Consider the following 19,054-nt stretch of genomic DNA (forward strand, 5'->3'; position numbering starts at 1 on the left):
TGGACCTGGCTGGGGCTGACTGACATTGTGCCAGCAAGCAATACCTAGCAGCCCTTCTTCAGTGAAGCCTGCTCCCCTAGTATACAGGAGCAATGTGTTTGGTTTCTAAGGCAATTTCCATCTAAACTATTTGGCAAGTGGGAGAACGTGCACTTAAATGTGAAATTTTAAGAGTGTTAGTTTGTGGTTTAGGATATCTAGGGTGCAGGAAGAACAACTAACTATGAAAGTGAAATTGTATAGAAATTAAGAGGAATCCCGAGTCCAATGAAAACAGGTTAACAGTCTTTAAAAAGGGACAGGTTTAGCCAGGCGCCGTGGCTCATGCCTGTAATCCTAGCACTTTGGGAGGCTGAGGCGGGTGGATCACCTAAGGTCAAGAGTTCGGGACCAGCCTGGCCAACATGGTGAAACCCCGTGTCTACTAAAAATACAAAAATTAGCCTGGCATGGTGGCACGTGCCTGTAATCCCAGCTACGCAAGAGGCTGAGGCAAGAGTGAAACTCCATCTCAAAAAAAAAAAAAAAAAAAAAAGGGGGACAGGTTTGGTGATTATTGTAACTGCTGTAAGGGAGCAAAGCAATTGGAATGTGATTAGGAAAATTCAGTAATGGTCCCAGAACCTAAGGTCTTCAATGAGCTATCAGTAGTATCTACTTCAAAAGACCTCAAAAGATTCCCAAGTTAGACTGCTAACTTTAAGGGGAAAAAAAAAAAGTCTGTTGCTTTGTCTTAACCTCAATTCTACAAATGTTTACCTGTGACCCCCTAGCTGGTGGCTCCTGTGTCTCCTCCGTGTGAGAACTATCTCTGACAAAGGAGGAGCTTCAAGTGTTGTACGCACCTCGTCTTCCACCCGCTCCTTCACTCTTAGGTGAAGATCCTTAGGACCCTCCCTCAACAAAATCATCCCAGCCTCACACTGACCCAATGTGGCAATGCTTGATGTTGGTCACTGTGACCCACTGCCAAAGCATTAGCATCAGGTTCCAGGACATGTAGGTATCATGAAGCTCACAGACTAACAGGCCTCTTGTAATTCCCCTTCATCATCTATTTGAGCCCACCTGTGTTCCCCAAAGCAGCTGTTCCCAACTTACTGCACTTACCCGATCTCCTGACCTGCTCACAACCCTAGTCATGTATCCTCAATCTAGGCTGTGGACTAAGTGGCATCTGCACCTTCCAAAATCTACTATTTCCTCTGGCATTAGATGCCTTCTTTAAAGTAACCCTCCTCATCTAGTGCAGAGGATTCCATCTCTAACTCTAAAATCAACCTTCTATATCCACCCTCTCCACTACTTTATTCCCTTCTGCTTTAAAATTGCATTCATCTCCCCAGTTTGGGGATGCAGCAATTTTTGTCCAGTTCTTTAAATGTCCCAGTGATTCTCACGATGTGGTCCCCAACCCACCTGCCTCTCATCAGCTGAAAGTGCCTGTGAAAAACAAAGCTTCTCTAAAGGCAGTGTGGTGTCCTGCACTGGATCCTGGAACAGATAAAGAACATTAGTGGAAAATCTGATGAAGTCTGCAGTTAATAGTAATGTGCCAACACTGACTGCTTAGTTTTAACAAATGTTAACACTGGGAAATGAATAAGGGGCATACAGAAACTGATTTTGGCAACTTTTGGTAAATCTAAAACTATTCCAAAATTAAAAGCTTATTTTTTTTAAAAAAATAGCTTATTGCGCCCCAGAGCTACTGAATCTCAATTCCTGGGGCTGAGATCTGGGAACTGACATTTTTAACATGAACCTCAAATGATTCTTACGCAAATACAAATTTGAAAACCTAATCTCTCCATCTCCTTTCATTCCATGTCTGAACAGCGGCTTCCCCATTGTTTTACTTACCTTAACTTTGCCTTAATCTGAGTCAATCCTTTAAATCTTTTTAACCCTAAAATATAAGTCTCCCTTTTCACAAATGAGAAAACTGAAATACCCAGAGGTTGTGTCCAGGATCACATGGCACATAAGTGGTAGAGCTGGGATTTTAATTCCTAATAAGTCTTGCTCCCAAATCCATGCCCATAACCACTCTGCCTCTCAACCCTGTTACCATCCATAGACAAGCTAATGAGCTGTGTAACTAAATCACTAAAAGAACCATTGTTACCAGTATTACCCTGGGCCCACCTTTTTTTTTTTTTGAGACAGAGTTTCACTCTTATTGCCCAGATTGGAGTGCAATGGCGTGATCTTGGCTCACCGCAACCTCCGACTCCCAGGTTCAAATGATTCTCCTGCCTCAGCCTCCCGAGTACCTGGGATTACAGGCATGTGCCACCAGGCCTGGCTAATTTTAGTAGAAACAGGGTTTCTCCATGTTGGTCAGGTTGGTCTCAAACTCCCAACTTCAGGTGATCTGCCCACCTTGGCCTCCCAGAGTGCTGGGATTACAGGCATGAGCCACCGCGCCCAGCCTATTTCTGCAACCTTCTAAGCCCAACAGTCCCTCTCTCTGTTCCAGCTTGTGACTTTGCCCTTTGCCCCCTTTTCCAATGGGGAAAAATGAGTGACAAGAAAGCACGGGGAAGATGTGCTAACTACCATGTCCCGGACATGTAAGGTACAGTTGCTCTTCTCTTAGGATTCAACTCAACTATATTTTCTAGTCTGCCTCTCCTAACTACCTTATGCATCAATCTAATAAAGCTCCTAGTGCTCACCTTGACATTGAATTACATACACACTCTCATATTGCTAACTAACTTCTTACTGGATTTATGTTGTCTCCTACAAATATTTTAAGCTAATTACCCATGTTCTCCCACATACTTATGTCTCAGAGCATTAGTGGAGAACACTGACATCCCAGGCATTAAAATGAGGTGGTGTTTGGTAGATGGTGGCTAATCTGCATTTTGCCAAAGCAGCATCAGTAGGTGGTCCGACAATAGTATCTCAGGCTTACTAAGCATCTGTCCAGATAACAGGGAAGAGCCAGCTCAGTCAGTTTCACTGTCTTCTGGGCTCCCTGACTTGTATTTAGAGCGCAATACCAAGTTGCAGATCCAACTGCTGGATGATAAAGTTTTGGGAGTTCCTGCCCTCCAACCGGACGCACAAAACAGCATCATCTCTAATCAGATTGGTTCAGTGTAAATGGAGGGTTTATAAAATAGAACGCAATCTCAGGAAAAGTCTCTGTTCTTCCACGTATCTGCCTTCATCAAGTGACTCATGAGACAATCACAGGATCGGCAGGAGTGAGACCTAGGAAATATATTCAAGTAAAACATGTTTCTTAGCTAGTTCTGTTTCTGGTGATTGGAATTTGCTTGATTTTACTTACTAATAAACTTTTTGCTGCTTATATTTTAAGTACATCTGAAAAACCTGATTATGAAGTTAGAATCCATATTATCTCCTCAAATACTCTTAGAAAGCAGTGTCCCTCTATAAAAACATGAGGAGAAAAAGACTTCTACAGCATCTTTTTATTGTCTTTACCATTACTTTAATGCATTTTAAAATTTATCTACATTAATTGGGAACAAAGAAAAATAGACATTTCTTTGTTTTTCATAAATAACTAATCTTCATATTTGATAAAAATCTCAAACGATTATTTTACCTTCCCACAAATATAATACATACAAAATTTTTCTGAAGTAAGGTCAACAAATTAAGTATCTTGAGACTAACATAACCACATACAACTGCTGTTTCTACTGACTCCCAGGAACGAAGCAGAAACAAAAACTCATCAAGCTGCTCTGGGTTTCCTTTTGTAAGTGTTACAGATTCAGAACTGTAATCATGTATCATCTGCCAGTAATAACATATGGATTCAAACTGATTGTCTACAAATAAAGTATCGCTGGCTCTGGTGTAACTTCTGGATTTAACATGACAGTGACTACAGCATGGGATAGGCACTATACATATATGGAAATCATAAAAAGTATCGAATGCCCTGGACTTGAACTACTGACTCGGTATGTGCCTCATTTGGCTCAGTAATAAATTCACCTGCACCAAACCCGTATCAAAAGTCACCAAATCTCTCATATATATATATAATATATATTATGTATATATACAACCCACAAAACATACATACTATACATAGTTTGTAACAACATGAAGTCATACTGTCTTAAAATGATGCACTCACAGACAGACATTATCCTGGCTGAAATAAATCCTATTGTCATCAGGCTGCTAGCTTTTGAGAGTCTTGACTCAGGTTAGCTACTTATATTCTGCCTACTCTTCACCCTTCTTTAATGTCTTGACAGTTCTTTCAGAACCACCCTCCCCAATCCAGACAGATTTCTTTCCCAGGATCACTTGATTGGACTTTGGAAACAAAAAAGAGCATGCAGAGGGAGCAGGCAATTCTTAGCCACTGTCCCTCACACCTGCCTATATGTGTGATGTGCTCTGTCCTGTTGGCCACATTTAGTGTTAGAAAGCAGTTATTCAAAGCTTTGTCCCTCCTACCCCCCTTGGGCTTTCTGTAGAGCACAAAAGTGAAAGAAGCTTCTTTGGCTGGGGTAGCAGTTCATTAAAATATACAACTACATTTCCTAGCTCTGGGGTTCCCATTCTGTACTGGAGAGTGCAGGTCACGGATGCTGTTATTAAGGTTTGGTGTGTGATCCATGAGGTTTTCTCCTGGCAGCCGGTGTCAGGATTAGTGCAGCTCCAGCCCAGGAGGAAACAGCCTAATGAATACCAACTTTGAAACAGTGCTGTCGGCACATTATTTAAGCTTGTACACGCGCACAATTACACACAACACACACATGGGCCTTGGTCACTGGCAATGGTCGTGAGAAAATATGACAAAGGTTTGCAAGGATAAACCAATAAGGCACCAAGAAAAATTATTTCCAGTCAATTTTACCATTTCAAAATGTGAGAAGGGAAATCATAGAAATTAAAAAGATTTCCTAAAATCTGGTCAGCTGATTCACTGAGAGGTCCCATTAGTTCCTTTAGACAACCTACCTGAATGGAATCCTCACCCTCTAAGCTATGAAGTGAGGCATTGCTTAAAATCAAACTGAAAGGGACAGCCCTGAAGCTGTACACATAAGAGACTCCAATGGGCCCTAAGTCCTCCCCAGCTCCACAAAGCTGGCTGTGAAGAAGTTGCTGAACTACTCCATAACCTTTTATTTTACAGTTGTTTTCATGAGCATGACTTGTTTCCATAATCACATGCAAATTGGGGGAAGTAAGTATATGGATGGAAATGGGGTGGCCGTAAGTAGATCCAGTTTCTCTCCCCTGGAGTGGCTGATCTCAGTAAGACTTAGAGATGCAGGTGGGCTTTTATCTTTGTCTCTCTTAGGGGATAAGGGAAGAGAGGGACAGCAGAGGTGAGAACAGAGACAAAGAAGTGCCTCTGAAAGTTGGTCTGGAATTAGACCCCAAAGATCCTGACTAATATTGCCCCCCCACTTGGGCTTAGCGTCCTTTAACTGGCTTATTTTTAAAGTAAGTTAGTTGTTCAGCATGTTGCTAAAACGAAAAAAAACAAATTCTAAAAATGAGTTAAATCACTTTCATCCACTTCATCCCACAACTTTTGGATACACTGTGCATCATTTCTAGATTTCTCCACAAAGAAGGAGGGACAACCCAAATGAGGCACAGTGACTGAAGGCAGCAGAGCAGTCTGTCTACTTTCTGGGAAGACATATGAAATGAGGGAAAAGGTCAAGGTGATCAGAAAAGATTCTCTCATTTGAAAAACAGGAGAGGAATTGGCATTCAGTCAAGGGATCTATTTCAAGATTCTAGGAAGAGGCTTCTTCCTAGAAGAATAAATAGAGGAATAAAATAGGCACAAAGTTCTGTAGCTATTTGTATAAGGTTTTGTAGAATCCACTGAAATTTTAATTCAGAGGATAAATTGGGTAAGAGCAGTGGATTTTAATAAATGTGAAATTTTTGAGAGTCCTAAAACTTTAATACTAGGTTTCTTCCCACCAGTAAAGCGTTTAAATTCCCCCTGGGAACTATGCATTTGTCTATTTAACATCCATGAAGTAAAAATTGACCTAGGCTTAAATTTTACTTTTCCAACTTTGGTATAAGTGAATTACAAATGCCTACACTCCAGCTGTTTTCCTAGACAGGACTTTCTCAAATGTTAATCGCTCTGGCCATTTTAGCTTCCTAAATTTAGTGCCCAATCCTGGTCATTGGTATTTTGCTGGCTGAGGCACTGTCACCCCCCCTTCCCCAGTAATGGCCCCACACTCTTCATGAATGAATGCTTAAACAGATTGGGAAAGCAAACAGAATTTTCTAATAGCAAAGAAACCTCTGTGTGTGTGTTCATCAATATAAGCGTTCATAATGAGTGAAGGAATAGTTAAACACATTAGTAAAGCAAACCAAATTCTCTTATTGCAAAGTGTGTGTGTGTGATCATCAATATACAGGCTTTCTCAGAACAAGAATTAAACTATAGAGGTAGCACTATACTGATCTATATTTTAAAAGGTTGTGCAAGCATGTTATGCGTCTTTTGTTTTCAGAGACGGCAGAGAGCAACGTCTTGCTGCTCTTGGAATATCTGGCTATAAACTAGTCCAAAGTCCAGGGACACTTATTTTCCCTTATTTGGGCCAACGTTTGTTCACAGGTAGCCAGCCTCCCTCCCCCAGTTCAAGCACTTCATTCAAGGGTGGGTGTGGTTTCTAATCACAGCTCTCCAGGAGAGGAGGAATAAGAAAAGCAAAAAGGCTGTTTAACATGATAAAGGGGGGAGGGGTGAGGGGGTGGAGCAAATAAGTGTTGGAAATTTACTTTAATTATTAGAAGTATATCCATTTCAGTCCTTACATTTAAAAAGGAGCCCCCTTTAGCAACTATCGCTAAGTACTGTCCAGAGGGAGTGGGTTTATATTTTTACCAAAATTATAACACAAGTTCCTTTAAAAAAAAAAAAAAAAAGGAATCACTGAAGTCTAAGAACCACCCACTACCTCTCAGGCACAAAGCTGCCATCTCACCACCCTAAAATTCAAGCTCCACCAATCACCATCGCTTAGGCTCTCACTACTGCAAATATTTATGCCAGATCCTCTATAATGCTACCTCTAACTTATTCAAGACACAACGATGGTGCTGTTAGGAGTGAGAATTATTACAAGCACTACAGAAAAGAAACTGAACCTCCCTCTATAAACAAAGGCTGAACACAAAATCGCTAAGCACTCCCTAACCTTGTCACTTTGGGGAGGCCCTAAGCACATTATGCTCCCCTCCTAGGTATGACCTGGGGCTATAAACTGCAGCTCACATGAAAGAATCATGGACACTTTAAGCAGTGGAAGGAGAAGCTGGCTGAAAAAGCACACCCAACAACTTCCCAGTCACAGCAACCGAAACGTTCACTGTTCACATTTTTTTTTAAAGACACACGTATAGGAAATACATTTTCCCAATTGAGACCACACAGTTCAAAGAAACCTGAACCAAGTGGAACTTCATTACAGCGCCAACCTTAGGATTGTAAAGCCCCCAAAGCAAAGGTAAATTGTTGCCAAAATGCAACAAAGTTACAAATTAAGAAAAATACATATAAATTAAAAAGAGTGTTCCCATAAAGAAGGCAGTAAGAAACGCAAAATAGAATACACGTGAGCTGGGCCCCTTGGAGAAGACCTGGGACAGGTTCTTCCTCGAAAACGCCCCTCTTCCCTCTCTCCAAGTCGCCGCGGGAGGGGGCAACAGCACCATGAAGGTAAACGGAAGTGACCTTGGCAAAACTACCAAACAAAACGCCCTCCTCCCCTCAGCTCTCCGGCCGGGTCCCTCGGCGGCAGCCTCCTACACGTGCGACAGGGACACCTGCTTGTGGTAGGTGGCGGCGGGGCCCGGCGGCCCGGTCCTGCCTGTGAGCGCGGCGCTCGCCTCGGGGTAGTCCCCGGCGGCCATGGCGCCCCCGCTCTTGTGGCCGCGCCGCGGGCGGCAGCAGCAGCGGCTGGTGAAACGCCGCCACGACTCCACCGTCTTGCCCGACCAGATCCAGACGCCCGACGTGATGCCCACCACCAGGCACATGAAGTACTTGAGCATGAGCACCCAGTACTCGGGCTTGGCGCGCGGCTGGCCGGCGTCGGGGCCCGGGCAGGCGCAGGTGAGCGCCGCCTCCCAGCTCTCGCGGTAGTGCTGCTCGTACAGGTAGCAGGCCACCACAATGCTGGCGGGCACCGTGTAGAGCAGCGTGAAGATGCCGATGCGGATCATGAGTTTCTCCAGCTTGTCCGTCTTGGTGCCGCCCTGCTTGATGACGCTGCGGATGCGGAAGAGCGACACGAAGCCCGCCAGCAGGAAGAGCGTGCCCACCAGCAGGTAGAGCACCAGCGGGCCCAGCACGAAGCCGCGCAGCGAGTTCAGGTTCTGGTTGCCCACGTAGCAGATGCCGGCCACTGGGTCCCCGTCCACGGAGCTCAGCGCCAGTGCCGTGATGGACTTGACGCTGGGGATGAGCCACGCAGCCAGGTGGAAGTACTGCGCGTAGCCCGCGATGGCCTCGTTGCCCCACTTCATGCCGGCGGCCAGGAACCAGGTGAGCGACAGGATGACCCACCAGATGGAGCTGGCCATGCCGAAGAAGTAGACCAGAAGGAAGACGATGGTGCACAGTGCAGGGCCCGTGGTCTCATAGTGGATGTGGTTGTGCTCGCGGCTGCAGGCCACGCTGGCATGGCCCACGACCAGACGCACTAGGAAGCCCAGCGACACGCACAGGTAGCAGGCTGACAGGAAGATGATGGGGCGCTCAGGATAGCGGAAGCGTTCCATGTCGATGAGGAAGGTGGCCACTGTGGTGGACGTGGAGATGAAGCACAGCACCGACCACAGGCCTATCCAGAAGGTGGCGAACGTGCGCTCGTCGGCACTGAAGGACGGCTGGTAACAGGGTACCGCGCAGTTGGGCACCTGGCCCGTCCGCACCTTGTTGTAGAGCGGGTGTGACTCCTTCAGAATGGGCACGAAGGGCTCGCGACACTTGCACACGGACGGGCCCCCAGCGGGGCATTCGCCCCCCGAGGCCGGCGCCCCTGGCGGGCCTGGAAGGGTGGGCTTGGCTGGGAAAGGCCTGGGGGGCGCCGTGGTGGCCTCGGTGCGGTTGTAATCCATGCAGAGGACCTCGGCGTCGCGGCCCAGCACCGGGAGGCGGTCGCAGCTCATGCGCTCGGGCCAGGCGAAGCCGTACTGGCGCATCAGCGGCGAGCAGCCGGCCTTGGCGCGCTCGCACACCGAGCGGCAGGGCGGCAGCGGCTTGTGGTAGTCGGGCAGACAGATGGGCGTGTACATGGAGCATAGAAAGAAGCGCAGGTCCGGCGAGCACTGGATCTCCACCAGCGGCCAGAACTGGTGCACCTCCAGGCCCGCCTCGTCCTGCGTGTCGTGGTTGAACTGGTTGGGCATGTGCGTCAGGTTGTAGCCGATGCCGCGGCACATGGGCACCGTGATTTCCTGGCACACCGGGGCCTTGGACGCGGCGGTCGCCCGGCCCACCAGCTGCGCCAGGAGCAGCAGCAACAGCGAGGGCGGCGCGGATGGGTCAGGCCGAGCCATCGCCCCCTCCCTCCCCTCGCCTCCAGCAGCCCGCGAGGGACGCACACAGGCAGAGGAATCCGGGCCGGGGCTTCTCCCTCCGGCGTCTCGTGTGTGGCGCCGGGGCTGGCAACCTGTTGGTTGCTTTTTCCTTTAAAGAAAACCGTCCAAAGATAAACTGCTTCGGGAAGGCGCTGCCTCCTCTGGCAGCGCTCCGCTCCTCGCCGGATAGGGCTGGGGAGAGACGGTTAGGGCTCGGATTCCAGGGAAAGGACTCTTTAAAAAAGAAGGGCGAGAAGAAAGATTGCAACCACTCCCTGTTGGAGGGGCGTCAACGGTTCGGTCCCCGCGAGCCGTCTCCAAATCTCTTAAGTTAACCCCTTTCCTTTCCTCCCCGCTCCGCCTCCTGTAACCAAACTACTGACTCCCCCACCCTCTCTTTCCAAGCTAGGCCCTTCAGGCAGTGCCCGGAGACCAGAACCCTCAGCTTCCCGGAAAAGGGCACAGGAACCGGGAGAAGAACAGGGAGAAAGGGAAGGTTCTCACCTCCACGGATCCCGCCGAGAGGAGCAGACAGTCCCCAGCCAGCCTGGGTCTTCCGTCCCTGGGTCACTCCGCTGAGAAGCGCGACTCAGCCGGGCTAGCGCCCGAAAAGTTTAGCGACAGGCTGGGTACCCGTGGCAGCGGCACATGGCAGCAGGTGGGAGCGACTCAGAGTAGGGGGCACCCCCAGAACAGGGGCGGCGCAGGCCGGTCACTCGCCCTCTGCTCCTCGGGAGCCCCCCGCATGATCCAGACGGAGCCGGGCAGGGGCAGGCCGTGCGTTCTCCCCGGGGCCGGGAGCCGGACGGAGGGCGAGCGCGCCTGGCAGCACCTGGGCGGGAGGAAGGCGGGAGGCGGGGGCCGTGGGACCCCTCCGCCTCACAGCACCGCGAGCAGCCGGCGCTGGCCCGGCCGGGACTGCATGGTGAGCGCCGGCCGCCGCGTCCCGCCCGCCGCGTCCCGCCCGCCGCTCGCCTCCTCCCCTGCAGGGGGCTCCGCGCTCCAGTGGACTCCTGGGGGCGGTGGCGACGCTCTCGGGACGTGCCCTGCTCGGCTCCTCCCCCGCGCTCTGGCACCCTTTCGCCCACCTCTGGCGAGCACGGAACCGCGCGCGGCGGCAACCACAGCGTATTCACGACCGCAGGCTGGCTGCCCTCTCCCGCCCCGCCCGGGTCACCTGCTTCTAATGCCCGCCGGGAGGCCCCGCCCCGGCCCCGCCCCCTCAGGCCCGGGCGCGGTTGGTGGGCTGCCTCGCCACGCTCTCCGTGCGTCCCCGCCCACTGCCCCGCGGGCTTGGCCTTTCCCCCGGCGCCCTCTGGCCCCGCCCGGAGCGGGCAGCCAAGGAGCGCTGACCAATCGCGGGCCGGGAGGCGATGGGGGCGGGGCGAATGCTAATCATGCCGCTCTGGGAACCCGGGCGGGAAGCCCTAGCCAGAAGTCCCTCCGGAGTTCTCTGCCCAAGCCCTGGGTGCCGGACTCGCTCCTGTAACGTCCTGGCTTATGCACCTTTGCTCCCAGGGCCCCTGCCCTTTCTGTCTGCAGCTAAGCGTCCTTACAGAGTTCAGTGCTTCTTTGAAAGAACTGCTCAAGGAATCACTCTTAGGCGTGGCTGTCTCCCTTCTGCGCTGTCTTGGAACTGTGTGAAAGAAGAGAGAATACTTACTGAGCCCTTTACTGTGTGCCCAACAAAGTGTTAATCGGTTACATCCTTTTTTTTTTTTTTTTTGAGACGAGTTGTTCTGTCGCCCAGGCTGGAGTTCAGTGGCGCGATCTCGGCTCACTGCAACCTCCGCCTCCCGGGTTCAAGCGATTCTCCTGCCTCAGCCTCCCGAGTAGCTGGGATTACTGGCGCCCGCCACCACGCCCGGCTAATTTTTGTATTTTTGGTAGAGACGGGGTTTCACCATGTAAGGCTGTTCTCGAACTCCTGACCCCGTGATCTACCCGCCTCGGCCTCCCAAAGTGCTGGGATTACAGGTGTGAGCCACCGCGCCCGGCCTGTTTACATCTTAAGACAAGATCTCACTCCTTACAACAATTCTGAGGCAGGTACTCCCTACAGGTGAAGAAACCGAGACTGAGACTTGGCCAAGGCAACCGAGCTAATCATAGTTCCCCCAAGAAAGGGAGACTTCGGCAAGCAAGTTCACCTCCGTATTCCGATCACCTGGCACATAGTAGCCGCCCAAATGGCAACCCTGGGATTCGAACCCAGGTAGTTGGTCAGCGGCACTCACCATCGTAGCCACCCCTCCCCCCATACTATCGCAGCCTCCCTGGCTTCGACCTTTACTTTTGCATCTCTTAACAAAATCTTGTTGTGACAAGAAAATGGATTTCTTTCTGCCTTTAGAAGACCCAGAAAGATGTGAGTCCTTTATTAGTCGAGGTTTATAATCCCAGGCAGTTCCGAAGTCGCCCGCAGAGAGAAGCGATACCGACCCAGGGCTCCGTGCTGGGCAGGGCGCCGGCCTCGCCGTCCCCTTCCGTCCCCGGCTGCCTGCTGCTAAGCCGCGCACTTGCGCGCCGCGGGGGGTCGGAGGGCGCACCGATGGCGGGGACACGGCGGCGCTCTTCAGTTGCGCAATTATGCTACAAGTTTTAAATGTCCTAAAAATGCCTCTTTTCTATGTGTTGTAATTAGATTGGAAGACTGAGGTATTTAGCATACTTGAAATACATTCACACGCCTAGGAAGAGGGTTTAAATTTTTTCCTTCTCCCCAAACTTTTCCTTCCACTGGGCAAAGGGCGAAAATAGGCAAGAGGGCCTGGGGACACTTGAAGGGATAGGGACTGGACTAACTGGACTAGATCCAGATCAACCGCAAGTTACTGTCGATCTCCTGTCCTGGATCCCATTGGCACTGGTTGGAAGAATAAATTGCGGAAGTGCCACTCCCCTCCTGCGTATCAACAACGCTTTATGGGCAATAATGAAGAACACGTGTATTAATCCCAGCCTCCAAGTTAAAAAGGAACAAACATCAATCACTTCGCAGATATCAAAACTATTAATAAACGTTTAAAAGGCTGGGCGCCATAGCTCACACCTGTAATCCTAACACTTTGGGAGGCTGAGGTGGGAGGATGGCTTGAACCCAGGAGTTTGCAGACCAGCCTGAGCAACACAGCAAGACCCCCCACTCTAAAATACATAATTAAATAAATGAATAAATATACCTTACATCTTTCTTTCTCTGGAATTCTACGGGTGTTCATATTTTATCTCTTGTGTTTTGGAATTACTTGCCACTCTGGGTCAGGAAGCATCCCGGGGTTGAAAACAGTGGGAGTTGAAAAGCTGTGGGCATAGCAGTGAGCAAGAAAGGGAAGCCCTGAGTGGAAAGTATGTGCAGACTATGAACATGCCAAGGGAGGCCCATCTCATTCTGTGCTCTTTATGCAACATGTGTATTACTGGGGATGGACAAGTGTTGGCTAATAATAAAAATTATTTGAAGTTGGAGAATGTTAATCACTCACACTGGAATTTAGCCAGAATATTTGTGTTATTTCACAGGGTTCTGTCAGAGGCATTTGAACCAGAGCGACTCCATCTTGGATAGGGACTGGGTAAAATAAAGCTGAGACCTATTGGGCTGCATTCCCAGGAGGTGAAGACATTCTAAGTCAACAGGGTGAGATAGGAGGTCAGCACAAGATACAGGCCATAAAGACCTTGCTGATAAAACAGGGCGCAGTAAAGAAGCCGGCCAAAATCCAGCAAAACCAAGATGGCCAGGAGAGTGACCTCTGGTCATCCTCACTGCTTATTATACCTTAATTATAATACATTAGCATGCTAAAAGACACTCCCACCAATGCCAAAGCAGTTTACATTTTACAGATGCCATGGCAACTGTCAGGAAGTTACCCTGTATGGTCTAAGAGGGGGAGGAACCCTCAGTTCCGGGAATTGCCTGCCCCTTTCCCGGAAACTCATGAATAATCCACCCTTTGTTTAGCATATGATCAAGAAATAACCATAAAAATGCGCAACCAGCGGCCCATGCCGCTGCTCTGTCTATGGGGTAGCCATTCTTTATTTCTTTCTGTTTTTTTTTTTTTTTGAGACAGTCTTGCTCTGACGCCCAGGCTGGAGTGCAGTGGTGCGAGCTTGTCTCACTGCAACCTCTGCCTCCTGGGTTCAAGCAATTCTTGTGCCTCAGTCTCCCAGGAAGCTGGGATTACAGGCCTACACCACAACACCCTGCTAATTTTTGTATTTTTAGTAGAGTCGGGGTTTTGCTGTGTTCACCAGGCTGGTCTGGAACTCCAGGCCTCAAGTGATCCGCCCACCTCGGCCTCTCAAGGTGCTGGATTACAAGCATGAGCCACCTCGCTCCGCCCTTTCTTACCAAACTTGTTTTCACTTTACTCTATGGATTCGCCCAGAATTCTTTCTTGCACGAGATCCAAAAACCCTCTCTTGGGGTCTGAATCAGGACCCTTTTCCAGTAACGGTTCTGAAGCAAACAATGTTATCTACTGGTTTGTAAACCTTTTCTTCATCAACAGCAAAATCTTAATTTTGCTTGGAGATCTCTAATAATAATAGTGATAGCAGAAAACTTTATGGAAAGAAACTTATTTCAGCTGGGCAAGGTGGCTCATGCCAGTAATTTCAACGCTTTGGGAAGCTGAGGCAGGAAGATCACTAGGGCCCAGGAGTTCAAGACCAGCCTTGGCAATATAGTGAGACCTCGTCTCTAAAAAAAAAGAGAGAGAGAGAGAGAGACATTTTATATTGTATATGTTTTTGTATTGTGTTGCTTTTTGTCTATATTTTGAAGGCACTTTAAAATATACTGGCTGTTTAACATGTATTAGGCAGGGTGCTAGACCTCATTTAATCCTCAGATGAAGAAACTGGCACTAATGACTTTAATGACTTGCTTGAAGTTATTTATTTAGTCTATGGAAAGAGTCAAAATAAAAATTTTCATACACCGTGATGATTACAGTTCAGTAACAACATACTGTAAATGAAAATTGCTGAGAGTAGATTTTAAGTGTTCTCACCACAAAAAAAATGAAAAATATGTAGAGGTAATGCATATGTTAATTAGCTCAATTTAACCATTCTAGAATGTATACATATGTCAGAACATCATGTGGTACATCATAAATATATACGATAGTTATTTGTCAATTAAAAAATAAAATACCGCACAATTTTCACCTGAGTCATACTTTATTACCCAACAAACTAGAAAACACTGAATTTTTTTTTTTTTTTTTTGGTTGTGGGGACAGGGTCGCACTCTGTCACCCAGGCTAGGATGCAGTGGCATGATCTTGGCTCACTGCAACCTCTGCCTCCTTGGCTCAAGTGATCCTCCCACCTCAGCCTTCTGAGTAGCTGGGACTACAGGCATGCACCACCATGCTCAGCTAATTTTTTAAAAACTTTTTGTAGAGACCAGGTCTCACTATGTTGCTGAAGCTGGTCTTGAACTCCTGGACTCAGGCAATCCTCCCACCTCAGCTTCCGGAAATGCTAGGATTACAGGTGTGAGCCGCTGTGCCTGGCCAAATTTTTTTTAAGATGCAATGTTTAAGCATTTAGAACATTGTTAAGCATCCTTGTCTATTTATTCACTCATGTATCCGTCCATCTATCGATTAATCCATCCATTCACCAAACATCAAATTTCTGAGTTGAAGACACTACTGCCATACAAAACATAATTTGACAAGGCCAAACTCATGAAATTCAACTGAAATTATTGTCCAAATTGTGTTTATTAATTGATGAAAATACAGAGGATAATGCTAAATATTCCATCTAACAGGCTTGTGACATTCCGTAAGTTTTGAAGTATTGGTTTTGGATTTTTGCCATCAGGGAACAGTTACATCATTTTAAAACTTTCTAGATTTGGCTGGGCGCACTGGCTCATGCCTGTAATCCTAGCCCTTTGGGAGGCCGAGGCAGGCAGATTGCCTGAGCTCAGGAGTTTGAGACCAGCCTGGGCAACATGGTGAAACTCTGTCTCTACTAAAATACAAAAAAGTAGCCAGCCATGGTGGTGGGCGCCTGTAGTACCAGCTACTCAGGAGGCTGAAGCAGGAGAATTTCTTGGACCCAGGAGGCAGAGGTTGCAGTGAGCCAAGATTGCGCCACTGCACTCCAGCCTGGGCGACAGAGCAAGATTCTGTCCTCAAAAAAAAAAACTTTCTACATTTATGTTGTTTATGCATGCATTATTTTGTTGAGATTCTTGAGAGTTCAATGCTGTAGGAATGAATGAACAGGTACCCTTTGTATGTATACTATTCAAAATCTTGATAATCAAGCCTGGAATATTATGTTGCATCTAGACACCTTCAATAAATATTTGTGAAATAAATAAATGAGTGAATGACAACTGATATTAACTTTTTCAATTTTAGCAACTGGCATTCAGTCCTTGAATTCAGATGAACTCTCCCTCTGAGGTTGACCAGGTCCTGTTAAATGAAGCCTAAGTCCAAATTTTGGCTCTGCCTTTACAAGCTAGGCAACCTCAGGCAAGTCACCTAAACAGCTCCAGGTCCCCTTTCTTCTCTGTAAAATAGTTAGAAATAGTTATCTACCTCCGATGGTAAATGTGGTAAAGAGCTTAGAACCATGTCTAGCCCCTAAGTCTCCATAGGTTGTGGCTATTATTATTAGTTTCTTCTAAGGTTCATTCTGTTTTTCCAGTTTTCTGTATTTTCTTTTGTATATTACTTTAACAATGGAAAAAATAACTATTTTTTTCCAGGTGTACTTTATTTCTGAGCACACTGCAGGCTCTCACCAGCTATCTCTGGCACTTAGATATTGGTAAATTTAGTGCCAAAGCAGGGATCATGTCACTTGCCCAGGATCAAAGTGCACACACCTGATTATCAGTAACCATGTGTGTGCACACTTGCTGGCTCAGGGTAGAGAGCCACCAGCCAACCCAAGTTCCTCACAGGTATTTCCAGACTAGCTCCCAACATGTCCTACAGCATCTCTGATCACTCCTCTTCCCATCATATCAGATACCTCGAGACACAAACCAGAGGATTAAAATGATGAGCCATTTTTCCAGGGTTCATAATGAGAATATCTTTTGTAAGTGGAATAATTCAACAGTAATCTTCAGTCCTCTCTTCTCCCACAATGTGGTGGAGATTATAGAAGAGTAAAAGCAGCTTTTTCTCCTCAGGGTAATGGAAGAACTGGGCTAATCTTTGCCACGCTGATCAGTGGCCCTCAGCTGTGCATTATAATCACCCGGGGAGCTTTTAGAAATACTGAAGCTTGGGCCCTGTTTAATCAGTCTCTGGTTGAGGGACAGAAAATGTGTTTTGGTTTATTTGTTTGTTTTGGTGGTTGTTTTGTTTTTAAGTCTTAACCCTGTTTTTGGCTAGGGTGGAGAACCACTGGCATAGATGGTTTTGGTGTTTCCTCAGTACAGCCCCAAACTTGGGCCTAGCTGAGTCTTTTGCAAAGAGGGTTATTCATATCAGTGTGTAAAATGGAACACCGGGAATAGGTATAAAGAACTGCATTCCAGGCTAATTGCATCCGAGTCTGTTTAGGCTGAAGGAAAAATTATATAAAGCAACAGAATTGTGATAAAGTGACAACAATGATGACCATTATAAGAGCTACTGATAAATATCGAGCACTTCCTAAGTGCATGCACTGTACTAAGCATTTGATATTTTATGCATACCTTTTTATGCCTAAGAATCCTATAAGATTGATTTTATTACTCCCATTTTATAGATGAAAAATCATGGCTGGGCGAGTGGCTCATGCCTGTAATCCCAGCACTTTAGGAGGCTGAGGTGGGAGGGTCTCTTGAGCTCAAGAGTTCGAGACCAGCCTGGGCAACATAGGGAGACTTCCAGCTCTACAAAAAAAAAGTTTTTATTTTTATATTAGTGGGGCGTGGTGGCAGGCACCTGTGGTTCCAGCTGCTCAGGAGGCTGAGATGGGAGGATCACTTGAGCCCCAGAGGTTGAGGCTGCAGTGAGCCATGGTCACGCCACTGCACTGCACTCCAGCCTGGGCAACAGAGTGAGACCCTGTCTCGAAAACAAACAAAAACCTGAGGTTCAAACAAGCTGAGTGACTTGCTGAAGCTTGCACACCTTCCAACTTGGAGGGTTTTCCTGGCCCCAAAGCCGATGCTCTTATCCACTGCAGCCTTCACTGTGGCCTAGCAGCAACCATTCATCAAGTACAGGGCCCTAAGAACCACCAGATGGTAAATCTTGAGATAAGCAATTTTTCTTGTTCCTTAGCACCTTTTTCCGGGGACCAGGTCAACTCTCCAATTCTGGTGTGGCCTCTTGTGGTGGGGTGGTTCAAGTGTGGAAAAGCCGAGGACCTGAGATTCATCTTGAATCCAGTAAGCGTCCAGAGGCAACATGTTCTTCGGGCTTTGCAGAGCAAGCAGGAGGTGGAGTGCCCCTTAAACTAGATTATAGAACCACCTGGTATCTTGGCAGAGGGAGCTTCAGTTCATTAAACATTGACTCTGCACCTGCTGTGAGCCAAGCACTGGTGCCAGGGTCACAAGATGAAAAGGCAAGAACTTACAATGTGGGGCATAGTGGGAGCTCACACAAGGCACTTAGCACAACCTGGTGGTTCAGGGAAGACCCAGGCTGGCCTATGAGTTAGACGGTCCATCAGAGTTTAGTATAGGAAGTAGAAACCTCCGTAGGTATTTCTTTTTTGTTTGTTTGTTTTTGTTTTTTGAGACAGGGTCTTGCTCTGTCACCCAGGCTGGAGTGCAGTGGTGCAATCAAGGCTCACTGCAGCCTCGACCTCCTGGACTCAAGCTATCCTCCCACCTCAGCCTCCTGAGTAGTTGGGACTATAGGCCTGTGTCACCATGCCCAGCTAATTTTTGATTTTTCGTATAGATGGAGTTTTGCCACATTGCTCAGGCTGGTCTCAAACTCCTATGTTCAAGCCATCAGCCTGCCTTGGCCTCCCAAAGTGCCGGGATTACAGGCATGAGCCACTACTCCTGGCCTCTCTAGGTATTTCAAGCAGAGAAAAATTTAATGCTGAGAATCAAGCAGAGATTACACAATTGTCGAGAGGGCTGGAGGGATACACGCCAGGGGGGTATCCCTGGAGTATTCAGTTCAAGGGTCCACCACAGTAGCCATGCTCCAGAAACCAGTAGCTGAAACTCTAGGCACGCACTGCCACACCTGGCTCTTGGAAATGTAGTTTCAAGGTTACCAATCTCTCCAACTAGACTACTAGAAGGATAGAAAGGAGGCCAGGAGAGTGAAGCCTCAGTGTCTACTATGTGTGCAAAAAGAAAGTGAGAAGGACTTCCTGGATGGAGGAATCAGCCCAGGCAAAGGGCATAGACCCAGGAGTGAGGCTGGCACAAGGGGTGAACAGCTGGGGATTACCAGGTTATCAAGAAGTAACAGAAGCAACTGAGTCAAGGTTTGTACCTGAAAGTCAAACTTGT

General features: G+C 47.7%; 1 protein-coding gene across 1 annotated transcript; it reads right to left on the bottom strand.

Annotated features, from left to right (window-relative positions):
* Nucleotides 1-4,700: 4,700 nt before the first annotated feature.
* Nucleotides 4,701-10,755, bottom strand: FZD5 (frizzled class receptor 5). Its single transcript, XM_054478822.2, has 2 exons — nucleotides 10,093-10,755; nucleotides 4,701-9,822 (listed from the first exon to the last, which is right to left on the bottom strand). Exon 2 carries the CDS (start codon nucleotides 9,565-9,567, stop codon nucleotides 7,810-7,812), a length of 1,758 nt encoding a protein of 585 aa, XP_054334797.1. The 5' UTR covers nucleotides 9,568-9,822; nucleotides 10,093-10,755; the 3' UTR covers nucleotides 4,701-7,809.
* Nucleotides 10,756-19,054: the final 8,299 nt, after the last annotated feature.

The sequence above is a fragment of the Pongo pygmaeus genome, chromosome 11 (assembly GCF_028885625.2).
Source record: "Pongo pygmaeus isolate AG05252 chromosome 11, NHGRI_mPonPyg2-v2.0_pri, whole genome shotgun sequence".
Lineage (NCBI taxonomy): Eukaryota > Metazoa > Chordata > Mammalia > Primates > Hominidae > Pongo > Pongo pygmaeus.